The sequence below is a fragment of the Cyprinodon tularosa genome, unplaced genomic scaffold, assembly GCF_016077235.1.
Source record: "Cyprinodon tularosa strain WSP-4 unplaced genomic scaffold, ASM1607723v1 ctg30, whole genome shotgun sequence".
Lineage (NCBI taxonomy): Eukaryota > Metazoa > Chordata > Actinopteri > Cyprinodontiformes > Cyprinodontidae > Cyprinodon > Cyprinodon tularosa.
The window spans coordinates 3,573,972-3,600,770 of record NW_024039008.1 but is presented as its reverse complement, the minus strand read 5'-3'; the positions used below and the strand labels follow the sequence as shown (position 1 = coordinate 3,600,770).

Sequence of the window (26,799 nt, the reverse complement as noted above, 5' to 3'; positions counted from 1 at the left end):
TATGCTGCATATGAGCTGTTGACATTATCATACTGCAAATGCCATTAATTTTTAAGCGTAGCCAAAATCAGAGGCTTTAGAAGTACAGAGTTCCGAGCCATCAGTGATCTCCCAGAGTGGAGAGAGTCATAACTAATGATGAAGAGGGAGAGGTGAATCCCAGCAGACTGGGACTGCAGCAAAGCGCTATGATGTGCTCCACCATACCCCGCACCTATTACTCATATTATTATTTTCACTTACAGCAATGATTTAATTTCATCAGCAGCCTAATCAGGTTAACTGATTACCCGGTGCTGCAGCGTAGAGACACAGGCTTTGAGCAGGCATGTGCACTAAAACCACAGAGGGTCTATGGGGACACAGACAGAGAGAGCACAGGAAGGACAGAGAGACTTCAAACCTAATTTGAGCTATAAAGTACACAAAATGAAGATAATAAACATCATGGGTTTAGATGCAGAAAAAAAAGATAAAAACAAAGACATAAGTTACCTTTTATGAATAGAAAGGGGTACACTGATGAGATACAAGTTTGATAAACCTATAAGCCAGAATAAATTTGTGTTAGAATGATAAATATTTAATTTACCAGGATGTTTTAACTACAGGGTAGACAGCAGACACACAATCCTATATTTTTTACTACTGCTCTTTAATAATAGTTTAGTTAGTGGTGGATTCAAGAAAGAAAGTAATCAAATACTATCAAATACTCTAGGTAAGATGATATTTATCTGTGATGGGGAATATTCGTTGTCTTTCTTTGTTTAGTTCTGTGTACTGGAGTAAAGCATCTAACAGCCAATAGTCACTGCACACAATGTGCAAAAGCCAATTTGAAATAACAATATTACCTAAACTTGATTTTCTTTCAAACAGGTGGAACAAAGTTTAAGGCATCCTTTCTCTTGTTTTTGTGAAATTCCATGTAAAAAATGACCGGTTAGACTCATGTTAAATTGCATGAAGGAACATGTGTAGAACAATAGCAATGAGAGATCCAGGGACAGAGAAGAATACCAACAGAGGGGAAATCTAATCACAGTGTCTATGGCCCCAGCACCGATAGCCCTCTCCAAGATGGCCATCTCAGCTGAATAAGGGTTATTATACAACCAGCACTCAACCTCTACTCTCTACTCCATTCCCAGAAAGACATCTGATGTCCTATTAGTATTCTCTGCACCCAGCACATCTAGCCACCAAGGGCAACATTTACATCAAAATCTCCCAAAATACAATCTAGAGAAGCACACAGGATGAGCAAACGAGAGGCAGGAAGAGGGGGAACATTTTGTGGAGGGACGTAAGGGTGAGTAAAAGTTCTGTTAAAAAAAAAAAAAAAAAAAAAAAGCAGAATTTGCAAGGTGTGTTACCAAACTCCCCTAAATTCTTATGTCAATATGCACATAGGGTACTGTGGCTTAATATGTACATAATAAAAAGGTTCTGTCTCTGAGGCTCGAAATGTTAACCCTTAGGCATTGATGATTTTTTTTTTTTTTTACTTTTAATGGCTATCACCTAGTGGCAACACCTATTACTTACTTTCCCAAGTGCAATTTGGTTATATTACGGTAAGTCAACTAAAGTTTGGTTAATTCTGCATTTATGGTCTTCATAAAATAGTAAGCTGATAAGATGCCTCTCCTATTTTCTAAACATCAAAGAAAATGTTTTTTTTAGCTCCTAAATTGCATTATTTCCCCTCAGTCAAATAATTATAAAAATCCATCCAGAGTAGAATCTAAGCTTTAGAGAAGCATGTATGAATCAAAATGAAGATAACAAAATCCTAGAGTAAATTATGTGACTAATAAACAAACAAATGAAGTGCATCAAAGTTTTTAAGATTACTTCAAGGATCCTGTTTCTTCTTTAAAAATGACTCTGAAAAAGTCTTTATACAATCATAAGTTGCATCCAAAGCCTAAGTTAACCTTAATTAGTAGAGTGTAACCATTTAACTAAATGTAAGAATATACCTTTTTTATTTTACGAGTTGAACGTCTATCAACTTATGGGGATCCTTCCTTGGTGAGTTTCTCTACAGATTCTATCTGATATGCAGTAAATATATGCTTATGATTAAGACATTCATTTCTTGCAGATTTAGTCTAAGTTTAATAAATAAATATTTGACAAAAAATGTTTTATGTTTTTGATGTTTATATCTGCTATTTACCTGTTTTTTATTATAAAAGAAAACAACTGTGTTTATCCTTTAATTGCCTTGTAAATGGCCAAACCCCCTTTTCTTGACCAAATGGTAAACTTTTTGGTTGACCAGGCAATTAAAGGGTTAATCAGTTTTAGTTGTTATTTTGAAAGAATCATTCTTTTATAAAGCAACTCTGACTACATGCAGGTTGGAAAAAAAAAAAAGTTAAATAAACTTTTCAAGCTCGAGAACGTAACCAATTGTGCATTTTTATTACCATCACCTGCTGGACTGAAGGTGTAGTGCAGTTTTCTCATGCTAAATGATCTGGGTAATGGGAAAGCATGCAGACAAATTACCCGGGAATACCATTACCCAGTTAAAACAAATCCCTGGGCTTTAACTCCCAGGCTTTCAATGAAAAACAGGTTAATTGGACATTTTTTTTTACAAGTAAATCCATGACTTCTAAACCACTGACCTACTGTAAATTTGTCTGCAATCAGATTCCAAAACACAAAGAACTTTTATTTTGCGACTGTGCAGTGTTGCCAGCTACCAGTTCCCTGGTGGGTAAAAGTTATACATTAAGATTTAAGATCAATTGCAGTAAGTCTGTTCCAAGATTTTGCATTCTACAGTAAAATAATGGAGATCAATGATCAATTTACCTCAGCAAGAGGAAATTTATTTTACACAGGTTATATCTCCTTAAACACATATCTTACCCCCAAGGAGTTTGGGGTAAGACAGTGTCCATGGGAGCAAAGGGATGAGATCAATGCCATTATGTGTAATGCCTCCCTATAAAGAAAAGTCACCCAGTTATTTTAAAAGGTGGTCTGCTATGAATGTGCTTTTCTCAAGTTGTGTGTGTATGTGTGTGTACATATATGTGCAGAGGTGGTTGTCTAATGAAGATTAGTGGGCACCTTGAAAACTCATGCCAATAAATGACGTAATGTGGAAAGCAGTGCAGCTGTATTATATTCATTTAAGCTTCATTCCTTTACTTTACTGCTACATTAGTTTATCCTTTCACTATATAGAATATGAGCTCTAATATGCATTCTGCCATTCTTCAAAATACATTTTAAGAGTTTTTTTTTTAACAAAGTGATTTAAAATAAAGTTTATAAGAAAACGATTTACAGTGACAAATTTATCTGACCCCACATTGATGAGAACATGAAAAAGAATGCGCAAGGTTTTCAACCAGTATTTTGGCGCACAGACTAATTGATAGGTTTAGCACTGCACAAACTGCAATAACAGGTTTGGGGGAATTTATTGTCTATCTGAATAGAAAAACAAAACACAACAAAAAAGACCTACATTTTTATCATGGTAAGCAAAGGCCAATCTAAGCTGTCCCGGCTCCCCCAGCCAAAACTCAACAGCATAAGAGGGCTGAGCTCTTTCACTGTGCTGCCAAAAAAATAAAATCTTGCCTTCAAAACACCCAAAATGTCAAGACTTCAATCAAAGACCAATATCAAACACAAAGTTATTTCAGGGAGGTTTATGGATTAGACTAAGGAAACAGTTTCATATACAGAGAGAGTATTGGTCTTAACAAGAAATCAATCCTCATTAAGGAAAATTTAATTATTGTAATTTAATTTATTGTGTGTATATGTATATATATATATAAAATTCTGATCTCCAAGCTGTGCTTATGCATAAATGCGACTTTGCACGAGTGTAGCTCAGAGTCTGCACTTTATGGTCCACACTGATGGTTCGCTCTCAGCAGTATGTCTCTTGCTGCTTAATAAACTATGGGGCTGATCATCCTCTGCTAAATGTAAAAAAATCCCTTTGTATAACTATCAATACTTTATTTCTACCAGCTCGAGAAAAGGTGGTACTAAACATTCTTTAAGTACTACCAATAAATTATTTAAATTATATCCAGAGAAAATATTACATATTCATTTTCTGTTTCCTTTGAATATGTCAACATTTTAGTTGGCAGATTCATTAAATTAAGGTCTGGATTGCCATGGTATTACAAGGCAATTATGTAAGTTCTCTATGTGTTTTTTTATATCAACACCATGTGAATTTAAATCTACTTGGATCCCTGAGCAGCGTTAACAAAGGGGGAAATGCTCAAGAAGAATGTTTTTTGTTCTTTGCTTTATTAGAGCAATGAAGATTTTATTTATGTGTGTGTAATGCAAATAGTATCTCATAACAAACATTTGTTGTCACTATACCCCCATCACCTCTGGCTGCTCAATCAGAATACAATTTTGCTAACTCTCCATTTCAGCAATTATTTTAAGGTCCTATTCACACCCAAATATTAACACATATGCAAAATAATTCTCAGCTTTCACAACACTTGAATGTTAGTCTTGGTTAAAACTGTATTTACTTCTACAGTCCATAAAACATTTTATACATTTATAGGCTTTTTAAGTTTCTCTCTCTTCTTTAACTGAGCTGTAATCTCCCGTCAAACAGGAATGAATAATAATCACCTTACTTAGCTCTTCTTTCAACCTTTACCGCAATAGGCCTGCACACAGCACTTCTAAAGCACTCAGGACTTTTAAGTCTCATCAACTTCCAGCCCTGAGGTGCTCCAGCATGACCCCCATGTTGTATGAATTCAGTCACCTGGGTTGTTGGCTGATGTATATGCATGAAGCTGGCAGTTCAGGCCACATCCCCTTGCTATTCTTTATGCATGAGCTGGGCCCTTCCAAGTCATCACTCCTTAAGGTTCAACAGGACTCACCCTTTTCTCCCTATTCTCATCTGATGTGGTGCAAAGAGTCATAGTTCCCTTTTTAACTATTAAACATTTGTAAGTTGATATAACTCTATTGCTGTTTTGTTTTAGGAGTTCAAAATTTTTAGCAATTAAATACCCTGTGCATTTGCATGCAACATTTAGTGGGATAAGTGTGGCCCTTTATATGTGTGTACTCTCCACATCATTGATTACACAATTAAAGCAAATAGATTAACATATTTATTTAGGCAACACTATTCCATACTCAACTAATTAGAAGCAAACATGTAATGAAGTCCAAAGGCTGAATTATCTAAACCAAACATGATGTTGAATTACTTATTATTGTAATGTATTTGTAATGGGTAATTCTTGTATATGTAATTCTTTAAGGTGTATTTTTCCATCTATCTCTAACTTGAAAAGCTAGGTTTTACTGATGTTGTGTTTATAGAACTTGACTCACAGCAAGAAAGTTTCCATTTTGGAACTGTGAGAAGTTTGCTTGTTATCCTTTTGTTTGTCTAGATTGCTTGAGTAACAATAGTTTCCTCATTCAAGAGAAAAGAAAATATCCTAACTTGCCCAGACGCTTGGCTTAGTGTTTACACTGCTGTTTGTTTTGGAAAACTCTGTTTAACCCCTGCGATGGAACTGATAAACTGTCCTGGCTTTACCTTACATCTTACATGATGACAGCTGAGACAGGCTCCAGTCAGCCTGCAATCATCAGTAGAATAAAACACTGTGTAAAATTGATAGCAGAGTGCTGATGGCGTGCCATAAAGAACTGAAAAATACTGGTATGGGGGTAAAAAGTGATGCATGAGGAGGGAAAAGGTAAAAGATAAGTGGAAAGAGCTTCTGGGAGTAAGAAGAATGGTGAAGTCATTCAAGGACAGCAAAGAGGATATTTCTAAAGAAATAAAACTTTTTAAGCTTCCAATAAGAGATCAGGTGCAAGCGAGCCATCTATGTGGTGAACATCCACCTATTGATTTGTTGCCTGTGCCCCACTGCCCTTCTCTGCTAAACCAATAACAGCACTGAATTTCCAGCTCAGCCATGAGTAACCCCTATATGAACATTAAAATACTGGTCCTCTAGTAAATCTCAAACCAGCCAAATTCCAAACAAATAGCTTGCAGGCAGCAGTGGTAAAAGCTGTTTGGATTTAAAATAGACTAATTTATCTTGAACACGGCGGAGATAATTCAGGTAAACAAAGCAATGCAGCTCCTTTTATTTAGGTACACAGGGAGGAATGTCAGGGTATAAGCTCTGAGAGCCATTACATTTTCTTTTTCAGTAAGTGTCAAGCATCCATTGACACGTACCTTCTTGACCAACCTCATCCTGCCATGACTGGTAGTTAAAAGACTCAAACCATGCCAGGTATGCCAGCAAAAATGTAATTCAAAAACATCTCAGACGAGCAAAGCAGTGTAAAAGCTACAGTAATAGTTTCTGCATCACAACCAGCAACTTCCCTTTGAGCACTTGAACCTATAAGCAGGACTACAGTAGACTGAGGTGTACATATGCTGCCATCTTATTTATTCGTTTTTCAGTTATATTAGTCTTGTAACCTTTCAACTCTTCTTATGGCCTAACTTTTGCAGTCTGTCATATTTGCTCTTTCTCTAACAGTTGGAGACAAGTGGAAGGGGGCAAAGGCCATTTCAGATGCAGGCAGACAGGAAGAGCAGACAGATCTGGTGCTGATACTGCCAAGCTTATTCTTCACTGTCTCATTACCAGCTGGCCAGTGCCTGCCTGCTGGCCTCCTCTTGGTCTCCCTCTCTCATCCCCCCCCCCCCCCCCCCCCCCCCCCCCCCCCCCTTCTTTGTCTTCATCTCTCGGTCATATACAGTTAAGACATATACACCTTAAAAGCAAACCAGTCCGACATAGTTGGCATCACTACAGCTCAAAATCTCTCCTATACACATTTATACACAAGAAAACATGAAGCTTTTAACACAACTCCAATAAAAATCAATATAATAATAAGAAAAGCAAGAAAAAATAAAGCATATACAAAAGCATAAGGCCAAAAATATATATGAAATAGTTCTCAATCTTTATCCAACAATGATGATTAATGTCAACAGAACTTTCTAATAGCTTGAGAAAAAAATGTATCAGGCCAGTACAAATTAAAGCTATTTGGTGGTAACTTTTAAATATGTTGCTGATTAGAAGTTTAGATATACTCTAAAAAAAGAAAAGATTCCTTAGGCCTAAAACATGATCAGTGGGTGATTTAAGGTGAAAATAACTAACAAAACTGATAAAACAAGTATAAACAACAAAGGGATAAAAACCAGGCGGCCGACATATTTTAAAGTGAAGAAAAAGCTAGAGGTGTGGAAGGTGTTTGATGCTGAGAATCAGAGAGGGATACGTTTGATTGGTTCCACCTGACTGGGAGTGGCAGGAGAAAATAAAGCGGATATGAGCTTGAATGTTTGTGTATATGAAGTGAAGAGAGTTTCTGGTGCCCTCTGGGTCATACAGAACGAAGCAGAGACTTCAATAGCTTCCACACAGTGCTTTAATTTAACAGACTCAATAACTTCTGCCTCAAGACCTGCTCTGGCAGGCTGGGATCTGTTTTGGGGCAACACAAACACAAGGATGGAATAAAAAAACTATATTTTAAAGATGAAAAAAAAAGATTTAATCAAAGTTCCTAAGATTTTTTAAGAAGAATCCAATTTCAGCTCCAATTTACTTAGTAAAACTACAGCAGAGTCAACAGGGAATTACTCAAGGGAAGGATAACTCCTTGTCATCCCAAAACATAGGGAGCTGACAGTCCTCCAATGGTGGGTTAGCCTTTATTATGACACAGTAAAACATAGTGGGAATAAAGGCAACTAGAAATAAAGAAAAAAACAACAAGCAAACAAACAAGAAAAACTCAACAACAAAAACCAACAAGTCATGTCATCTCCAGAGTGCATTTCATACGCCTGTATGTCCCCCTCCAAGGACTCCCAGAGGACTCTGTTAAAGTCTTAGTGGAGCCAGATGGCCCCCATCTTAGGTATTCAGCTGTAGCGGTGAGGTAAAAGCCAAGAAGGTGTCACAGTCAAAGACACCCGCCATTGCTATCAAAATATGTGAACACACTCAGAAAACGTACCAAAAAGGCTTAATAAGGCTCTACAGTTTTGTTTTTTATAGACAGACATTTTTGAGTTGTAGTTTTACGCAAGCATGTAGTTAGAATGCATCATTGTATCTCTGGTACTTGCATATCCTTACAAGTGCTCACTAGACTGTTATTAATTTCATTTCAAATCCTTACAAGATCCTGCATTTCGTCAAAGTAAATCCATTCCCTCTATAATAAAACTGCCATAAAGTGCTTTTTTATGCATGTTTGTGTATAAACCAGACTTAATGCATAATAAATGTAAGACACCCTTTCCCATTGTAAGTATAAAAGCATGTGTTTCATACATTTTGATTGTCTGAGAAAAATAGTCTTGTTTAGGTGAATAATCAGCTATGCTCTGTGGAACTCATGCATCTCTATAACTACTACACTAATAATGGTTCTAATGCATAGCTGATCAAAATGCTGCTGCGCATTTGAATTTTATAATGCAATCAAATCTGTGGTCAAATGTGGATGCAGCTGAGCCCTCTCCCATATGTGTGCCATGGCTCTCCAGCCAAGTCACCCATCGTGGCGACCCATTTTCTGCCCGTCTAAATCCCAAACCACATCCCCTCTGTTTACTGGAAATCTTTCCCTTGTGCCTTGTCCTATATCCTGTAATCCTTTGCCATGTTCCAAGAACTCATGTTCAGCTATTGTCCTCCTCACCTGTTCTCCGCCGCCAATCATACAAATCACCTTTTGTCATTTCATTTCATCTTGAGCCAACTGTTCTGGAATTTTAAATCCCTGTGTTTTCTGCTGTGCAGTCACTCTTTTTTTTCCCCGTCTTCTTTACTTTCCGCCAACAATCTCCATTCCTGCATTTTCTTGACAGACGTTTCATTACAAACGTAGTCTTCCTTGGTTCTTTCCTGATATTAAATGGTTAATTTAGGAGCTTTGGGCCTAGTTAAAGATAGAAAACAGGGCCTTTCTGTTATCCTCCATAGACATTTATCTGTCAAATTCTCCTCCATCAACACACGTACCTCCTTCCTTTTCAGTGCTTTGTCTCGACTGCACAGGAGACCCGCTTTCTTCCTTTAGGCTCTGGGGTTGATTTTAATAAGTTCACATTTGTCATCTGCTTGTGTGGAAAGCTGTGGATTTGTTCTGTACTCCTTCTGAAGACCCTAGTGTACCAGTGCCAAGGTATATAATCTAAATTCCACATTGAATGTTCGCTGCTGAATTTTTGCCTGTCTATGGATTTTCCAGGTTGGAGCGAACAAAATTGAGCTTTGGTGTGAAAATACCAACCTATCATATAGTGACCTGTATCAGATTATTTTAATTTGTTTCTAATCCACTGCAAATTGGAAAATTTGAATATTTTTCATAATACTTAACAGCATTATTTAAACTACCTGAAGGTGATGCCTTTCAACTATGAACTACAGGTTTGGCATGTTGCTACTAAAAAAGGCAATTATTTTAGCAAATGACAAGTAGGAAATGCAGAGTAGGGCAGAGGTGCTTTTTTCTATCCTTTCAAAGCTTTTAGCATCTATGTATCAGAGAACCTGCAAGATTTTTAAATTACAGTTGCCTTTTAGAAACATCACATTAAAGACTACTGATGGCTCCAAACACTGCTGGTAGTGAAGCAAGCTGCTAAATGTAGGGCTGCAACTAACCATTATTTTGCAAATCGATTAATCTGTCGATTAATAGATTAATAATCTGATAGCAAAAGGTTTCTTAAAGATGATTTTTTAAATCAAATTAAACCAGGTGAAACTAAAACTTTTCCACTTAAGGAGTTCTGGATAGAGCATATTGACTGACGAAAAGTTTATATATTTTCTTTGCAATTTTGTTAAAATTGTTGCCCAAGATGGGTCGCTCTGTCATCTAAAGGCACATTTTAGAGTCTCTACACTCCAGTTAGCAAAAAATCTAATCACAAAAAATTAATTACAATAATCGATTAATCTGATTAGTTGTTTCAGCCAATGTTAAATGTTAAAACAAGATGCTAATAGCCGTTTAAATGAAACATATATATATAATTTTGAGGAGCGGTGTGAAGGTGTGAAAATGAAACATCTACAAAATGCAAAAATAGGATATCAGGGAAAATCCTGATTGTGGTGTCTTTAACCTTTGCTCTGTATTTTACATTATGTGCTTTGTCATCTGCCTGTCTCACATTTACAAATGGTTGAGACATTAGTCAAATGTCTCCAGGGGGTTTGGATAGAAAAGAAAACAAATGTGGGAGGCATAGCTCTTCTAAGGTAATTATATACAAGTAGCTTAAAAGGGGGCAGAAAATGGTTAAATAGCTTAGTCCCATCAAAGTTATTGAAATAATAACTGCATATCTGCACCTGAGCGACTTTGGGGAAGGTGGCGCTATATTCCTAACAGTAAAATGTTGCCCACAGCAGGGTGGGGGGATCTGACATCTAGAAAGACACAGTGTTTGTGCTGCCAGCCAGGCAGCATTAGCTCAGCTTAATTGAGCCCAGGAATCAAGGCAGGTGGCAGTAGAGTAGAAAAAAGGAAAAAAGAGACATCTGTACCATGCGGGTCTATGTACTGAAATCAGTTAAACAAAGGTGGAATGAAAAAGACACAGTCTGGTACGAGGCAGCACGTTTGCTCACCGTAGATAATCTCAGAACACCTTTAGATATATTATATCCATGCTCAATCTCAAATAGCTCTTTTTATCATATCCTACTGTTATGGTACAGCTGCTTTATCTGTGGATACTCTTTTTTTTTTTTCTTTGGGATGCCCAGGCACATCTGTCAGCTGCTGTAGTATGACTGGATGCTCAATCAATCAAATTCAACACCAGAATCTAAGCGCTGCTAATGAGAGTTTCAGCTATTGCATGAATGACAACTGATTAGTACAATCAAAAAATTCTGTAATTAACAAACATTCTTTAAAATTTCCAAGACAGTGGAGTAGCAAATTCCCCAGTTGTTACAAATATTATCATGGTTCAGGTAAATCGGGTATTTTAACCACAGATCTGACATCGTTTGAATGTATGAAGTCAAAGTTTTGAAAATTGAAATTTTACTAGAAAAACCCAGACAAAATTAAATGGAGAAATACATACATTTTAGGAAGGTTTTTTTTTTTATTATTAAAAAAAGAAAACTACTTACTTTCTGTAAATCCTGCTCTGGGTTCCTTTTTTTTTGCCTCTCTAATTAACTTTCTTTCTTTCACTCTAAATAAGGTCCAGTGACTGAAAAGCTTCAAAACCATTTGGATATGAAAATTCCCGCCATAAATGCCTCATGATATTTTAAAACCCGATGGATAAACCTCATGCAAAGATATCCTTTTCTTTGCCTTTGTATTTGTTTTGGGGGGGTGGAAGATTTACCTCTGATGATGGAGAGCTTGGCATTGACGGTGATCTCTCCTGCGCTGTTCTCGGCTACACATTCGTAAATGTTCTCATCACGTGGCGCTCGAAGAGGTTGGATTCTGAGCACAGCGCCAGCACCCTCGTCAAATTCAATGGTCTGTGAAATGAAGCACAAAGACAAAAAGTTTTATTGCTTTTGTTTGCAATTTCAATCCAAATACCAAAAGATTCTAACTTTGTTGTAAAGCAGATCACCAGAAAAAGGTAGTAACCATTGGTTACATGGAGCTCGAGGGACTTCTATGTGAATATAAACTATCTAGGAATATAGTGTCATCTTCTAATCTAGAATAAATTACTTTGCTTTGCTTACTTTTATATGATCTGCTATTTTAGGAAAGCCATTCCAGTAAGTCGTGGAACTATACCGCTTAATAGAATAAAACATTGATTCCACTAAATCAGGATATTGAAATATAAACACAGTAAATAAGCGTTATCAGAACTGAGCTGTAATGATAACATACACACTATATGGTTTTTAGCTTGTCATTGTTATCATAACAGGATTAATACATTTTATTGAAACGGTCAACTGGACACAAGTATGAAGATGGTACCGCTGTGATCGATAAATGTAAACACATGCCCCACATTTTTGGTATATTCTTCTGAAAGAAGGGAATCATTAAAAGAACAGTTTTCCTCCACAGTTCGTGCTTTTTGTTTTGATCTTGCTTAAATCTTTAATAATGCTTTTTTTCTTTGTTCTTTTTTACTTTTTGTTTGGTTTAGTTGAAAGAACTCAGAACAGCAAAGACAGATATCTCATGGATTAGGATTGTGGTAGCTACAAACAGAAGCTTATTCTTTGTTTAAATTAATTTATGATATTTGTGAGGGACAGAATCAATATTACATTTAGAGAATCTGGCCATCATTTGATTTAAATATCCTTTTCCATGCCTAATCTCACCATTTATCAATAGACCAATAGGTACAAAAGTAAAATTTTAATGGTGACAGTTCTGGAGAAAAAATGTTTCTAGCTGTTGAAACATAATTATTTGGTCTCCATTTGGATAGACTGGTCAGCCTCAGCAAATGCTGCAGTTTAAGGGTCAGCCTCCTAAATGGAAGCTTATACGATTTCAACCAAGGCTTTATTGCTCGTCTGTCGGAGCAGTGTGTGACTTTGAGACACAAACAGGAGTCTTCAGCAGCTCTGCTGTTCCTGTGAAGCACATCCCTAGCCTGAGCCGCTAATTAGGCTAAAAACACTGCCGAGCATGGCAACATGATCAATATCAAAGCAGCTGTCTAGAGGGCAGAAGAGATAAGAACAAAAATAAAACTACCACTTCAAAACCCACTTTAAAACATTTTTTTCTTGTCCGACTAAATGAAGCGTCCGTTTGGCTCGAATCCTTCGCCCCCTTGGCTTTGTTTACCACATAGCATGCAGAGGAGGAGCAAGCACAAAATAAGACTTTTTATTTTGTCTTCAGTTGGGATTCTGGTCTTCCTGTGGTTGCTGCTCTCTGCTGGGGGGGTCTCCTTTTTCGCGCCCTCACCCATGGTTTCCCTCATGATGCCAGTTGATTTGTGCGGGTTCGAGTGTGCACATTGATCTGAGTGCTGTCCCTGTTGTCATTGTTAAATAAAGCAACTTTTTAATTAAGAGACATTGAGCATCAGTCAAGACTTTTAGAGATGCCATCTGGGATGCCTGCCGAGAAGTGAATAACAAACATCATGAATAACGCACAGGCATAATCATGCAGACAGGGCTGCTTCCAGGAAAAGAAAAAAAAAAAAGCTACGGAAAAATGTGACAATAACAGAGTCAGTCAAGTGCAAAAAGGAAGGGGGATGCTCTGCATTTCATTACTGTGCAGCTGTAGCTAATGATGGATGTGTTAATGTTTAAAGGTTAAAGAAGTGAATCCCTGAAAGGTGTGATGACAGTGGTCTGCATCAGTTTGCAAAAATCTTGATAGGAAAGCTATAAAAAAAAAATAAATAAAAAAAATAAAATAAAAAATCGAATAAGCTTATATTAAATTAAAAATGAAAGAAGACTACTGGCAATAAACAGGAAAGCTCAAAGTCAAAACATTTATAAAACAAAAATATTCATATATCTTGACATTTTCTCATTTATTTTCATACTACAACCACAAACTACCTTCTACATATATTTTTCAACACCAAATAGCACATAAATATAATCAAAGTTAAAATAATGTGCAAATAAAAAAATCCCTCCCCTCTGAGCCACCTCTTTGCAGCACAGTTTTTCTTGCAGTTGCATCTGGAAGTGTTTTGAGTTATCCCTCTACCTGCGTTGCTCATAATTTCAATCAATAGCTCCTAACATGAATAAGCTATGCTGGAAGGTGAAATCTGAAGCTCCCTCTAATCTCAAGTCTTGAACAGTTTTACCTTTTAATTACCTTAACTCCTTCTTTGATCAAATCTGACCAGCTTCCCCTTCTCTTAAGAAAAATAGCTTCCTTGTTTCCATCATGAATCATGATGGAGTTTGTGTGTTCAGGGTGAATTGCAGTGGTAACAAAATACCAAAACCCACTATAATGTTCTGATAAACAAGAGAAAATTTATGTTTACTGTGTTCCCTACATGGCTTTAGGCAGAACTCATCCGACTACTAAGTTCTATTTTTTCCAACTTCAGCTTAATCTTGCTATTCATCCATTAAGATCATATTTCTGTAATGCCCAATCAATACATTTTTGCTGCCATTTGTGCAGCGTCGGGGCTAAAACCGGAAACCCACCAGATGGAGGACAAAACCTCTACATCCAAAGCCAACGTCGCCTGTGAACCATTCATTAATACAATAATTACTGCTGGTCTATTGCATAAAGTACTAAAAATATAATTGTAATTTGTGTTTGTAAAAAGATAAAAAATGTAAAGAAGTTCAATGTTTGTGACTTCTACATTGAAATTTAGAGGTACATTCTTTCATGCAGTTTGCTGTAAATCCAAATGAACATGGAGAAGTAGTCCTCCAGTATCACGCATCAAAATGATTGATTCTAATATGTTTTATGAGGTTAGATTTTTTAATTTACTTTACAAGACCTGCATGCAAGCAATTAGAGTTGTAATCTGTTGGCTTAGTGCTGTATGACATGGCAGTAACAAATACTCTGTCTCCTCATATTAATTCAGCCCAGCACACCTGCAAAAAGGAGAAAGGCACAGCATATTTCACAAACTTACCTCTATGCGCTGAGAGTTCACCTTCTTTCCTTTCTTGTTCCAACTAACTTTCGGCTTGGGGTCGCCTGTTGCCTGGCAGACAAAGGAGACCACGCCCCCTGAGACACCAATCTGGTCAACGGGAACTTTAGTGAAGCGCGGCGGTGCTGGAGAGCAAAGAAAAACATACATTACCACAGGCCATAAGATAAATGCTGCAGCACTGGTGCTAACTCAGTTCCTTTAATTACATTTCACAAAGAACTCACTTCCAAATGTCAACCGAGTTGGTGTGCTAGCATCCACACATCTTATCTGGCTCTGTATCTAATTTTCACTCTACGCCACTTATTTGAATCCACTGCTCAAACTGCAGTGCTTTACAACTTTCAAATTTATATCAGAATGCCCAGGTCGTGATTATTACAGGCCTACATATATATCATTCCACAAGGAAATAGACAAAGGACAACGGTTGGTGGAGACGAAAGGCTTTGGAAAAGATCATTAAAGTTATGACCCCATGAAAGGGAGTTTTCCCCTTTATGGTAATAACCAACAGTTTCTGTTACTGGACATGGTGCAAAACTATCAGTAGCTGAACTCCGCTGACTTAATATACGCTGCCTTTTTTTTAACAACTGAGAAATGTCTGTTAAATTATCCATCTCTGTCCATCAAAAGTTTTATAAAAGTCTGGGTTAAAGTAGGTTTAAGAGAACAAACTGGATAAAAAAAAAGAAGAAAAAAGAAACACAGCCTCCTGGGGAACTTGTTAAATCTGAATCACACAGATATACGGCAATGATCAAACGGCCAAGCGCACAACATCAAATTAATAATTGAGGGACCACGGGCCGACACGGGTCTCTGAGCACTGCTAAACACATATGAGGGAGAATTCCTGCATTCGTTATCAGGCGCAGAGAGGTGTGAGGAAGGAGAATGAAGCAAAAAGGAATGGCATGAGACATGGCAGAGGAAAGGAAGAAGGGTGAGTGCTGTGCCTCTGGAAAATAGGGCAGCTACATTCAAATTTTTAACTCACTGCCTCCAAATATTAAGCCCAACATTTCAGATGTAAATATTCTGTAGAGATCAAACCAACCGCTATACATCCCTTCAGATGACCCTTTCATTTATAACAGAATTGATAGGCACTATAAAGGACAAAAAAAATAATTTTCTCAGTCTTCTAAAGCTAAATGCCGTATATGTGATTTATGAGCCATTTAAGTTCAGTCCACTGTTATGGTGCCTGTGCTGGTAGTGTGAAAGGAAAGCTGAAACATCAAAAGTGCTTTTAAACTGTTGAAAAGAAATCAACCCAAAAAAATAAAACTTCTATCAACTGTATATTTCTCAGTGCTCTATATGTTAAGCATACAGAAAAGTCGTAGTGTGATATGAGCACCTTAGCCCTCCAGGAAGTTGCCTTCCTCATCTTCCTTTAGCATAAAAATGATCCCTTCGGGCAATTTACACTTTCAATTTCCATCCTGAACATCACTGAGCGGTTTTACACAACACAGCTCCTCCAGATTTGACCTCCCTTTACAATTTGCCCTCTGTTGAGACAGAAAAGGGCTTTACACACAGCAAGCCCATGGTAGCGGTTCTTTCTGAAGGCCGGCAGTCTTTGATTGGTTTTCCCGTGGACCGTTTGACATTTCCACCCAGGCGCATTCTCCCCCTCTCTCCTGCTTCGCAAGATGAGATAGATGTAGAATAAATGTGAACGCCTGGATGTTTGTCTGAATTTATCCTCTGACAGATTCAAGACTTTTCTTTAATACAATGTACTGCATATAGTTTTTTTTTTAGTATTACCTGAGGTTTAAATAAAATGGCCATGTATCCAAATAAATGCTATAAAAAACTTTAAGAAAAAAACAGATGGGACAGAAATAAAACTGAAATGTGACACAGTCATGAATGACAGGACAAGAAAAGGAGCAAGTGGAAAGGTCAGTGTTGGAAAGAATGCTGAAATGGTGGCGAGAGGAGGTGACAGGTCTAGAAGCTGGAAAATTGTCAAGAATGTGCGAGTCATTAAAAGTGCTAGACGACTTGTCAAAAAGTTTTCCTAAAATTCACAAACTTTAGCTCTTATTTAAAAGTGCAAAATGCTAAGCTGCTCTACAAAACGATGTGCCACGGGGTCTACACCTTATGAAAGAGACGTGTATTTAATCAAAACCTGTTCAGAACCATTTTAATTTCCATCTATAAAACATTAGGATACTCCTAAAGTAACAAAACTACTTTCAGTTGCACTTTCTAAACAAAGGCTTAACCTAAGGCTTTATAGATATTCCTGCACCTCATTATTTAAAAGATGCAAATCTATATAAATTAGTTTTTGTGTTACCATTACCAATAAGTAATCAAGGATAATTTGCACAGCAGCTTTCACACAAGAGAATCAAGCATCCATCCTTTTTCTACTGCTTAATCCTTGTCTAGGGTCGCGGTGAGGCCGGTACCTATCTCTGGCCGTCTACAGGCAAGAGGGGGCTACAACCTGGACAGGACGCCAGACTTTCGCAGGGCAACACAGAGACACACAACCATTGACACACAAACACACCTAAGGGGACTTTAGAGAAGCTAATTAACCTTTACTTTCACGTTTTTGAATTGTGGAAGGAAGTTGGAGTATCTGGAGAGAACCCACGCAAGCTCATGGAGAACATGTAAACTCCATGCAGAAAGACCAGGAATCGAAGAAAAACCTTAGGAATTAAATTATATAATAATTATATATATAATATTATTAATTATTTACAATAAAATAAAGTTAAATTAGGATAGATGGTATTCATTCATAAATAAAGGAAAAAATATCCATTCAGGAGTCAAAGTAGACTAGAATACAATTTGATTATTCTCAAGGAAAAGTTCTTCCATAGATAGTTATTTCAATTTTATATTTGCAAACTCATATTTTTTTCATTCTCAACATAAATAAGGCTCATACAAGTTTAAGGAGTAATTGTTTCTAGGCATAGATTTATCAAACACAAACGTTTTTCATACTTGACTCAACTTAGTTGTCTGAACTGTAAAATGATACTTCATTGTCCTTAATGTACCCATATAACTTTGTGCTAGCTCTATAAATCTGTTTGGTAATGTATTTGCTTTTGACTTGAGTGCACAGCAGAATACAAGGTTACTCCTAAGGCCCCGTGGGACTGCAGGTGGAGAGGTGACTGCATGTAATGTGAACTATTCCTAATAACAACCAGATATCCCCACCATATCAGATGTAAGCAATATCAAAACATTAGCAGTAAATCACCCAGGGTCTTTCTGTCAGGTTCAACCTAACTACAGCGCAGCTGCACTCCTAGCCCAGTATGGATTAGCTAGAAAAAGCAACTCACATTGACCCATCTATGGCTTAGACTGCAGAAATTGGTGCTTGTGATAACAGAAGTTCACATGAGTTGTACGTTGTTTCTTGGATTTTACGCAAAACTTTTTATCCATGTGCAAAAATATAGTTTTTCATCCTCCAATAGACAGTTTTTTCCAATTAATTAGAATTTTTTACAAGTCAAGTTAGCATAAGTTGGTGGTTTGATTTTGTTCGGAAATTCACCAGAACTTTCTAATGACTTTTCCCGTCTGTCTCATGAAAATCAGGAGCTTGATCCAGGGGCCACCATCGTGTCTGGCAAAACTTTCTTCTGCCGGAATCATTCCATAAAGATGTGCAGCCTTGATTACAGCAACCACACTGTACAATGGCTAATGTGAGTGCACACACTGTTTTACTGTTTTGGTCTTTATGCGAAGTCTTCATCTCAGCGACGCCATAGTCATTGATTCCAGACCCAGCATTACACACTTCCCCGTGAGCTGAAATGCTTTTTTCTATAGTCCCCAGTTTTGTTTTCCAAAAAGTGAAAATCACAAAATGGTTTTTATCATCTATCAGAAACTATATACTAATGGCTTAACCATTAATGAGGACAAAAGAAACGGAGAAAATACTACACAGAAAAATTGCTTGTGTATTATCATTTGTTTATGGTTAATTATAACAGTGCTTTTGTGTGTATTTACCATCAAGCACCCCTTCAGCTGAATGTGTAAGAATTACAATTATACTGCATTTACTACAGGGGGTATGGGGTTTATGATTGTGTGAACTCTGATGAGTGTAATTAACCTTCTTTTTTTTTCTCTGTTCTCTTTAGCTATGTGCCTCTGGGCCTCATCTGCCAGTTAGTGCTGACTTTAAGCATGGTCTTTTTTTTCACCTCTAATTTCAACCTTACCAACACCAATAATTGCAGTGCGGAAAAGGTTGAACAAGGTCTGGCTTTTAAGTGCTTAAAATGTTTTGTGGTCAAGAGTGATGGCACATAACAACCCAAAATATTAACAGGTGCTATATGTAGGTTGTGACATCAGAATGAAATAAACTACAGTGCAAAAGTGAGCAGAAGCTTTCAGGCTTTGTGCTCAATCATATCGCTTGGTAATGCTGACAGCTGAGCAAAGGGAGTTGGTAAAGTTGCTAAGTTGTTAACCTATGGCGGCTACACCTTGAGTATTTCAATTCCATGGCACTTTTTTTTTCCTTCCAAATCTTCCTATCAGAACATTTATCCTTCCATGTAAAATAGAATTTTAACAAAATATGCTTTCATTTCTTAACAATTTCATATATCAAGCTATATTGGCTAAATATTTTTTTTCCAGCTATAACATTCTATTGCTACTTGACAAGAATCTTTCATCTCCGAGGAAATATATATATTTTCTTTTAAACGTAAATTACAGTTTGGGGTAAAAGTTCTCAATAACTTCAAATGCAATCATCATCATTATATAAATCCTTCTAAGAAAGAGATAGTGACTGACTTTTGATATGCAACATTTAGTAGGATTTCATATTTCAAAAACCTGTTAGTTTAACAACAATATTTCAATGCATGTACTAGATTTTATACTTATAAAGGGTACCACCTCCATTATCAAACAGCTACTGTGTTAATCACCATTTATAAAGCTATGGTAAAATAATCAAATAAACAAATATTTATTGAAAAGATACATAGACAGAAAGAATTCTAAGAAAATCTGTAAAAAAAAAAAAAAAAAATCTGTAAAGAAAACTCATACACATGATACAGCAGTAATGAGTAGGGCTGGGTAAAAAAATCGATTTAATTGATTTTGAATCGATTCCTTTACATTTTTGCAGGATCGATTTCTAGGGTATGAGATCGATTAGTTTTATAGTGATGCAGGACAGATGCACTCAAGAATATAAAACAAATAATAGCCAATAGGTTGACTGAAGACATTAACAAATGGGGGCTGACCAGCAAACACCCTGTAGTTGTTACAGACAACACTGCAAATATAGTTTGTGCAGTGAAGATAATGCAGCTAATGCAATACCGCTGTGTCCCCGCTGTGTCACGTCTGTTTGCTCGAGTGAGGCTTTTCTTTTCACAAACAAGTTTGCACTTATGAGACAGTTTTGTTCACATCTCAAGTTTAAACTGTCTGATTTACAACTTTGCGCTTTGTGTTTAATATGACAGGAAAAAATAAAATATATGAGTATTTTGAAACACAGTTGAACCACTTTCATTATGGTAAAAACAGATCGAATCAAAAATTAATCGATTTAGAACTGTATGAATCAAAATCGAATCCATTCATGACTTTGGCAAAAATACCCAGCCCTAGTAATGAGATAAATACTTGTTTCTTGAGCTTGTTTCTTTCACATAAAAAGAAACAGATAAACTCAAAACAACTAAGTGACTGTAAAAGCAGCAGAGACCCATTGTGTTTACATTCAAACCTACATCAATAGTTTGTACCAAGAATGTAATCTTTCGGGAGGTATAGTTAACAAAGGCCTCACAATGCAAACAGTCTTAAGATAATTGGCATTTATCTGCATATTTGATATGAAACATGTTTAAGCTGTAAGGTATTCTGTACAATCTTTTAATGTGATACAGTAACTCTAATGGTTCACTTCTAAGATGTAGTCCTATTATCAGTTCACAACTCTGAAGATAAGACTGTAGAAATAAAAAAGTAAGATTAATATCTGATTGAAAGGTTTAAGCTCAACTTATCTTAAGCAAAAGTGCCTATTTTCCAATTCAAAAAAACAAGCAAAAAAATGTTATACAGTAGATTTTAACATCAATATTATGGGGAAAGAGCAACCCTGACCCTAAAAAGGTGAATATTACTTACTGTTAAGTAACCTATTTAAAAACTAAAAAGGATAAATTGAAACTTAAATCTTCAAGAAGTATGATGGACGAAGCCAAAAATTTAAACTGGGTTACATTTTCAACCCCTTTGCAAACTTCGACTGAAGAACTACTTCTTTATGCCATTTATGAGATTCAAACTAAACTTTTAGGAAAAGATTTCAATTGGGATTTTATATTCATATTTAAAAGGGAGTTTCTTTGTTTAATTTCATAATCCTCTGATAAACTGGTGGTTTTTCAAAATGTGTCAAGGCAGAAAATAAAACTAAAATAGAACAATATTTAAATACACTTCATTGATACAATAATCTTAACAAATATGTCTTCTTGAGATTTTGCAAAAATCCAGTTGCATTGAAAATGAAGACGTGAAAGCTACAATATTTAACAACTTTACTACATAATTATTGCCTAAATTAGAAAGAGGTTGCAACCTGCTACATTACAGCAAAACAAAACAGACTCTGGTGAGGAATAAAATACAACAGTCTCTTTTTGCACTGCTACGGCATTAAAAGGAATGCGCTATCAGAAAAGAATGACAGGTTTGTATTTGGGTGAAAACATCCTTTAAGAGATTATCTTAATGGTATGAATATATTTTAACCCTGATGGTCCATTTTCTGGTGAGGCAACATGAAGTTTTTACACCTGGAATAGTGAGATGTGATGGTGACAGGGCATTGTGATCTGTTCAACATCCTTTGGTGTGACATTGAACTGGAGTACTGAAACTGAAATAAGTACAGAAAATTTTAGGGTTTCTTTATCTGTCTGTGCAGTTTTTTTCAAATGTATCTTTGCATTTATTGTAACGCGTCTTAAAATATGTTTATGAATAAAAAAGTGAGTAAGCATGCCTCATGTTTTCAGATATGACATTGAAAGGACATTCTTCCTGCAGTGGACATTTGTCCCTTTCAACGTCTCCCTCTGTTCCCTAAGCTTTTCTCAAACAGACTGAGGTACAGCAGAGCCCAGATAAGCACACAGAGTCCGGTCTTTATCAGGCTGGCAGGGGGATATGGCCTCGGCTAAAATAACCAGCAATGGGGGCATTGCTATCTTCACACCTCCCCAAGAATAGAACTGATCAACGCACAGGGGGCTGCTCAGAAAGAGGGGAGGGGGAACACTCACACTGTGCACACAGACGCCTGTTTTGCTAATACAGCAACCACCTGCTACCGGCCGCTACCTCTGCTGGACCCGATAACACAGAACACAGTGGCACTGCGATTTCAACGTGGTAGAGAGTGGGAGGTGGGAATGTGAATATTAGATGGCTCCATTTACAGTACTTTACTGTTGTTGTTTGATGGGGAGGGGGGCTGTACGAGAAGGTGGGGACTGGCTTTATGACTAATACCATAATTGGCAGGAAAAAGGTTCTCTACTCATAAATAGGAGCCATTACCCACTGAATTAGCAAAGTGGGAGACAAAATGATGCAGAGCCATTCAGTCATTTGTGGAGAAAGGAAGATAACTGGTAAAAAAAAGCACTTGTTATCCATCTTGCTACAAATAGGTATCTTTCACAGCACATTTCCCACTAACATCTGAAAGGAACAGCTGGTAAAATAGGGGTGTCAAAACCTAAAAACTGAATGCAACTTCTTTGGTAAATTGGAATCCCCTCCAACAATCTATCACTCTCTCTCTCATATATTATATATATTATATATATTATATATATTATATATATATATATTATAGATATATATATATATATATATATATATATATATATATATATATATATATATATATATATATATATATATATATATATATATATATATATATTGTTTTTTATCATTTATCTTGACGCGAAGCACGTTGGTCTTGCAGGTGTAAAGTGCTATGTTAAATAAACTTTGACTGATTCATTGATACTTTCATTAAAGTCAGGCCTTACTATTATTTTGTGCTTAAGTTTATAAGCAATGTTTTGCAGAAATATAATAAATCAGCATTACATTTAGAGTTATTTACATGCTTTCTTTAAAAAGAAATTTAAAGGTAAAAGCTAAAAAATATCAGATATGTTCAAAGATAAGGGTAAATAACAAAAAACTAAAAGAAAACATATAAAGAAACAAAGAAAGAAACTGATGAGGCTTGCCAAATGAAGCTAAAAACATTAAATGAAAATAAGTTTTGCATGTTTGTCTCTTTTCAGTATTTGCACCCAACAAATTTTTGGTGCTGAGAAGGTTTACAAAATTTCTTTAAAATAAAGCACGAAGCCATACTAGAACTGAAGTGAACAATGTTCTAAATGTGAATAAATCTTTGTACTAAACTTAAATAAGTCAATTTAAGTCAATTTAAGCTACTTAATTTAATATAGAGGATGTGGTTGTCTGCATTATTTGTGTTACGGGGATGGTTGTGATAACTGACAAAAAACATCGTTAAAATACAAATATTACTTAATTTATTAGAGTAAAGTAACAGCACTAAGTGTAAACCACCTAGTCAGTTATCAAAAGAGGTACACTATTATATTTAAACAGTAAACTGTAAGCTTTTTGATAGAGGGATTGTTTTTTTATTAAAAATTCGGCAATACTAGTATTCATCAAGGATATACCCAAGATAAACAACTAAGACAGGAAAGAGTTAAAGAAAATGTATTTAATGTTTGTTTCCATCTGGTGTCATCTACCACAATTTAATAAAGTTTTTCATACAGTTTTTAAAGAAATGGTAAACAAACAGCATGCCCAACATATGCTCTTATTCTAGAACTCTTAGGTGGTAAACCTATCTGACCTGGAACCGATTTTCACAGTGCTGTCCGACAATGGTACACCAAGACATTAAAAACTGTCCTTTTCAGTTTGTGTGCACAATGTGGAGGTTTATGTCAAGAGGAATACAGAAAAAGACAGAAGAGCAGAAGGACAGACAGATTGATCAAGCCAAGTGTGCATTCAAGTGAATGCATAATTAGACCTCCACACACACCCACACAAACCGACAAATACACACACACACACACCCTATGGGCCTAAACAACCAAGCTCCATCAATCAGAACCAATTCTCACAGGCTGCCTGGACAAGTGCCATTGCTATGGAAACCAAGCTTCGACTATAAACCCGTCTTGCTTTGTCTTGTTTGGAGGTTTTCCTTGAGAGTCACTTCCAACAAAGACCAAAATAGCAAGGACAATTTTGAACCAGGAAAAATAAAAAATAAAAAATGTAAAGAAAAAAGCTGGAACTGTGTGTTATGTTTTACTGATAAAAAAAAAAAAAAAAAGATGCATGGTTTGCTGTGATAAAAGATAAAGTCAGGGATCAATACCACAAAAAGAAACACTTTCCTATTTTTGAGAAGATATATAACCAGAAAAGCTACATTTTGAAAACATTTCTAAATATAAATGTTAACTTTAACCAAGGAGAGTTTATTCATGGCTTATAAACTATGCTCTATATCACTTTCCTTTTCAAATCTTTTTTTTTTTTGCCTCTGCAAGCTTTAGACTTAATGAAAGGACTTATCTATTTATAATATCAGAAGATTAACTAATTAGAAATTGCTCTTAGGACATTCTTATATCAGTCTACCTGGACAGTGCAGCCTTTTCTTTTTATATAAACACTTTCCCTATCTAAAATACTAACAAGCTGAGAAAAACTTAAATCTATCTTTTTATCCTTTTGTATTATAATGCATTATTTTGGTAAGAAGACATACGTAACATTAGACTGAAAACTTTTAGAATGCTTGTGCAAATTCTCAGAGTATACTTACTGAATATGTCTACATCTACAAAAGTACACCTAAAATTAAAATAAGACAAGAACTTAAGGTCTTCAAGATTTTACAAGTTTACAGGGATACAAAGACACCAAGCCTAATTACAAAGGGCACAGAATCAAATAGCCAAAAAAAACAAACAAACAAAAAATAAACATTTACATACTATCTATTTTTGGACATTAAAATGGTGCTAAGAAACAACAGCTAGCAAATTAGACTTTGCAGAGCATGTGGGAGTTTTCAATAAAGAGGGACAAACTCTTCACTAACTTCTTATGTGACATTAATCCAAGGTGAAAAATTGTGCCTAATCACATTACTGTCATAGTGATGCCGCCTTTTTTTTTTAAGTGACACTTTTCTAATATGCACTAATTGGTCCCACTGAAAGCATTTTTCTAAGGATATTATACCTATTCCAGTATATCAGAAACAAATACACTAAGTTCCTGACATAGAAGATATTACAAATTAAACTTAAGAGTGTGTATCAGATATCAATAAGGACACAGAGCTCTAAGAGAGTTGAAATGGGAACAGTGTTACATTTAAAAGACTCACTTGAGGCAATTGACACTTGTTGGCTCATTAAATGAAGAGGACGCCTCAAATTGCCAAAGGTATTGTAGCTCAAATCAAAACAAATGACAGGAGGGAGAAAATAGAGAGAAAACAAACCTCTGAGAAGTCGCTAAAAGACCACACAAGATGAAACTCTGATCTTTTTTAAAGCCTTTCCATCCAATTGAAAAGCAACTTTCTCATCAAAACTATAGGGAAAATAATCACTTATGATGTAACAACTACGTAGGGGATGAACAGTAGTGTTTACACGCTGCAAACTCTTGCAGTCCATGTTTGAAATTCCTGCAAACTATCTGAACTATAGTATTTATAAAAAAGAGATTTAAAAATAGGAGACAGGCAAAAGGACAAAAAAAATGGAAGCATCAGAAACAGAGGACTACTTCTTACGTCACTAGTATCTCTGTTAGTTGGTCAGTCAATTCAAACCTTTATTCACCTACCTTATACTCATGTATTAATATGTGGTCCCCTCATATTACTGCTGTTAATGAAGAATATTTTTTCTTTTCCTGCATTTTAATAAATTAAAGAGATAAATTGTTATTAATCTGCTCATATATCTCAGATAATAAAAAAGTCTAATCATTTTCTAAAAACTTTGTTTGACAAACTATTTTATTTTATTATTATAATATTACAGCTGTAATTTGAGTTTTGGGCCAGAACTGTCTAATGAAACATGAGGCAAAATCAACATTGCACCTAAAAACTGACCGATACTGATATTGACCCGATAAAATATCTGAACGAATCCTACATACGCTTAATTCTTTTTTTTTGTAGTATGCAGAGAAGTTATGTTTTAGTGATATTAATCAAACAGAGAACAACATTCAATCACAATAAGTATCTCAAGCACTTATTATTAACCATCAGGTTACATAAACTTAGTAATGAAGCAATTTGTTATTGTTGTCAGATTACCAGTATGAGTGTGGTAAAAAAATCGTTTTGGCAATATATCGTAATTTTTGGCTGCTTAATTTTATATCGATCTTTTAGTTCCTCGTATTGATTTTCTTAAAGCAAACATTTTTACCTAAAGCAATCAGGGAAAATGGGCTACCTCTGCAACGCCACTCTGGCAGATGGCGCTGTGGAGTCCTTTTGCTGTGCGACACAACGCCATATCTGTAGCAACATTTTTATCTATACATTTAATTTTGATAGCAGGAGAAATATTGCAATATATGATGATATTGCAATATACTGATAATATCGTATCATGACCCAAGTATCGTGACATGTATCGTATAACAACAGCCATGCCAATACGCACCTCTAATTACCAATATCAGAGATTTTAGGAGCATGCAAATATAAACTAATATTAGTATATGGCCTGATATGGGACCGATACCCAATATCAACATTGGATTGGGACATCCCTATAATGGTCTAAATATTTTACAATTGCTGAGCTACTGAGAAAGAGAAATTATACAGTCAGAGGCGGTTGTGTATATGAATGTCTTGTGGAAGTCAAAGGTGAATGGAGAAGAAACTAAACGGGTTG

General features: G+C 35.9%; 1 protein-coding gene across 1 annotated transcript in view; it reads right to left on the bottom strand.

Annotated features, from left to right (window-relative positions):
- The window catches only part of ptprsa (protein tyrosine phosphatase receptor type Sa), a 197,162-nt gene that overhangs the window by 108,017 nt on the left and 62,346 nt on the right, over positions 1–26,799 (bottom strand). The window contains 2 exon segments of the mRNA XM_038291557.1: positions 11,438–11,579; positions 14,675–14,820. Coding sequence (XP_038147485.1) covers positions 11,438–11,579; positions 14,675–14,820 — 288 coding nt within the window.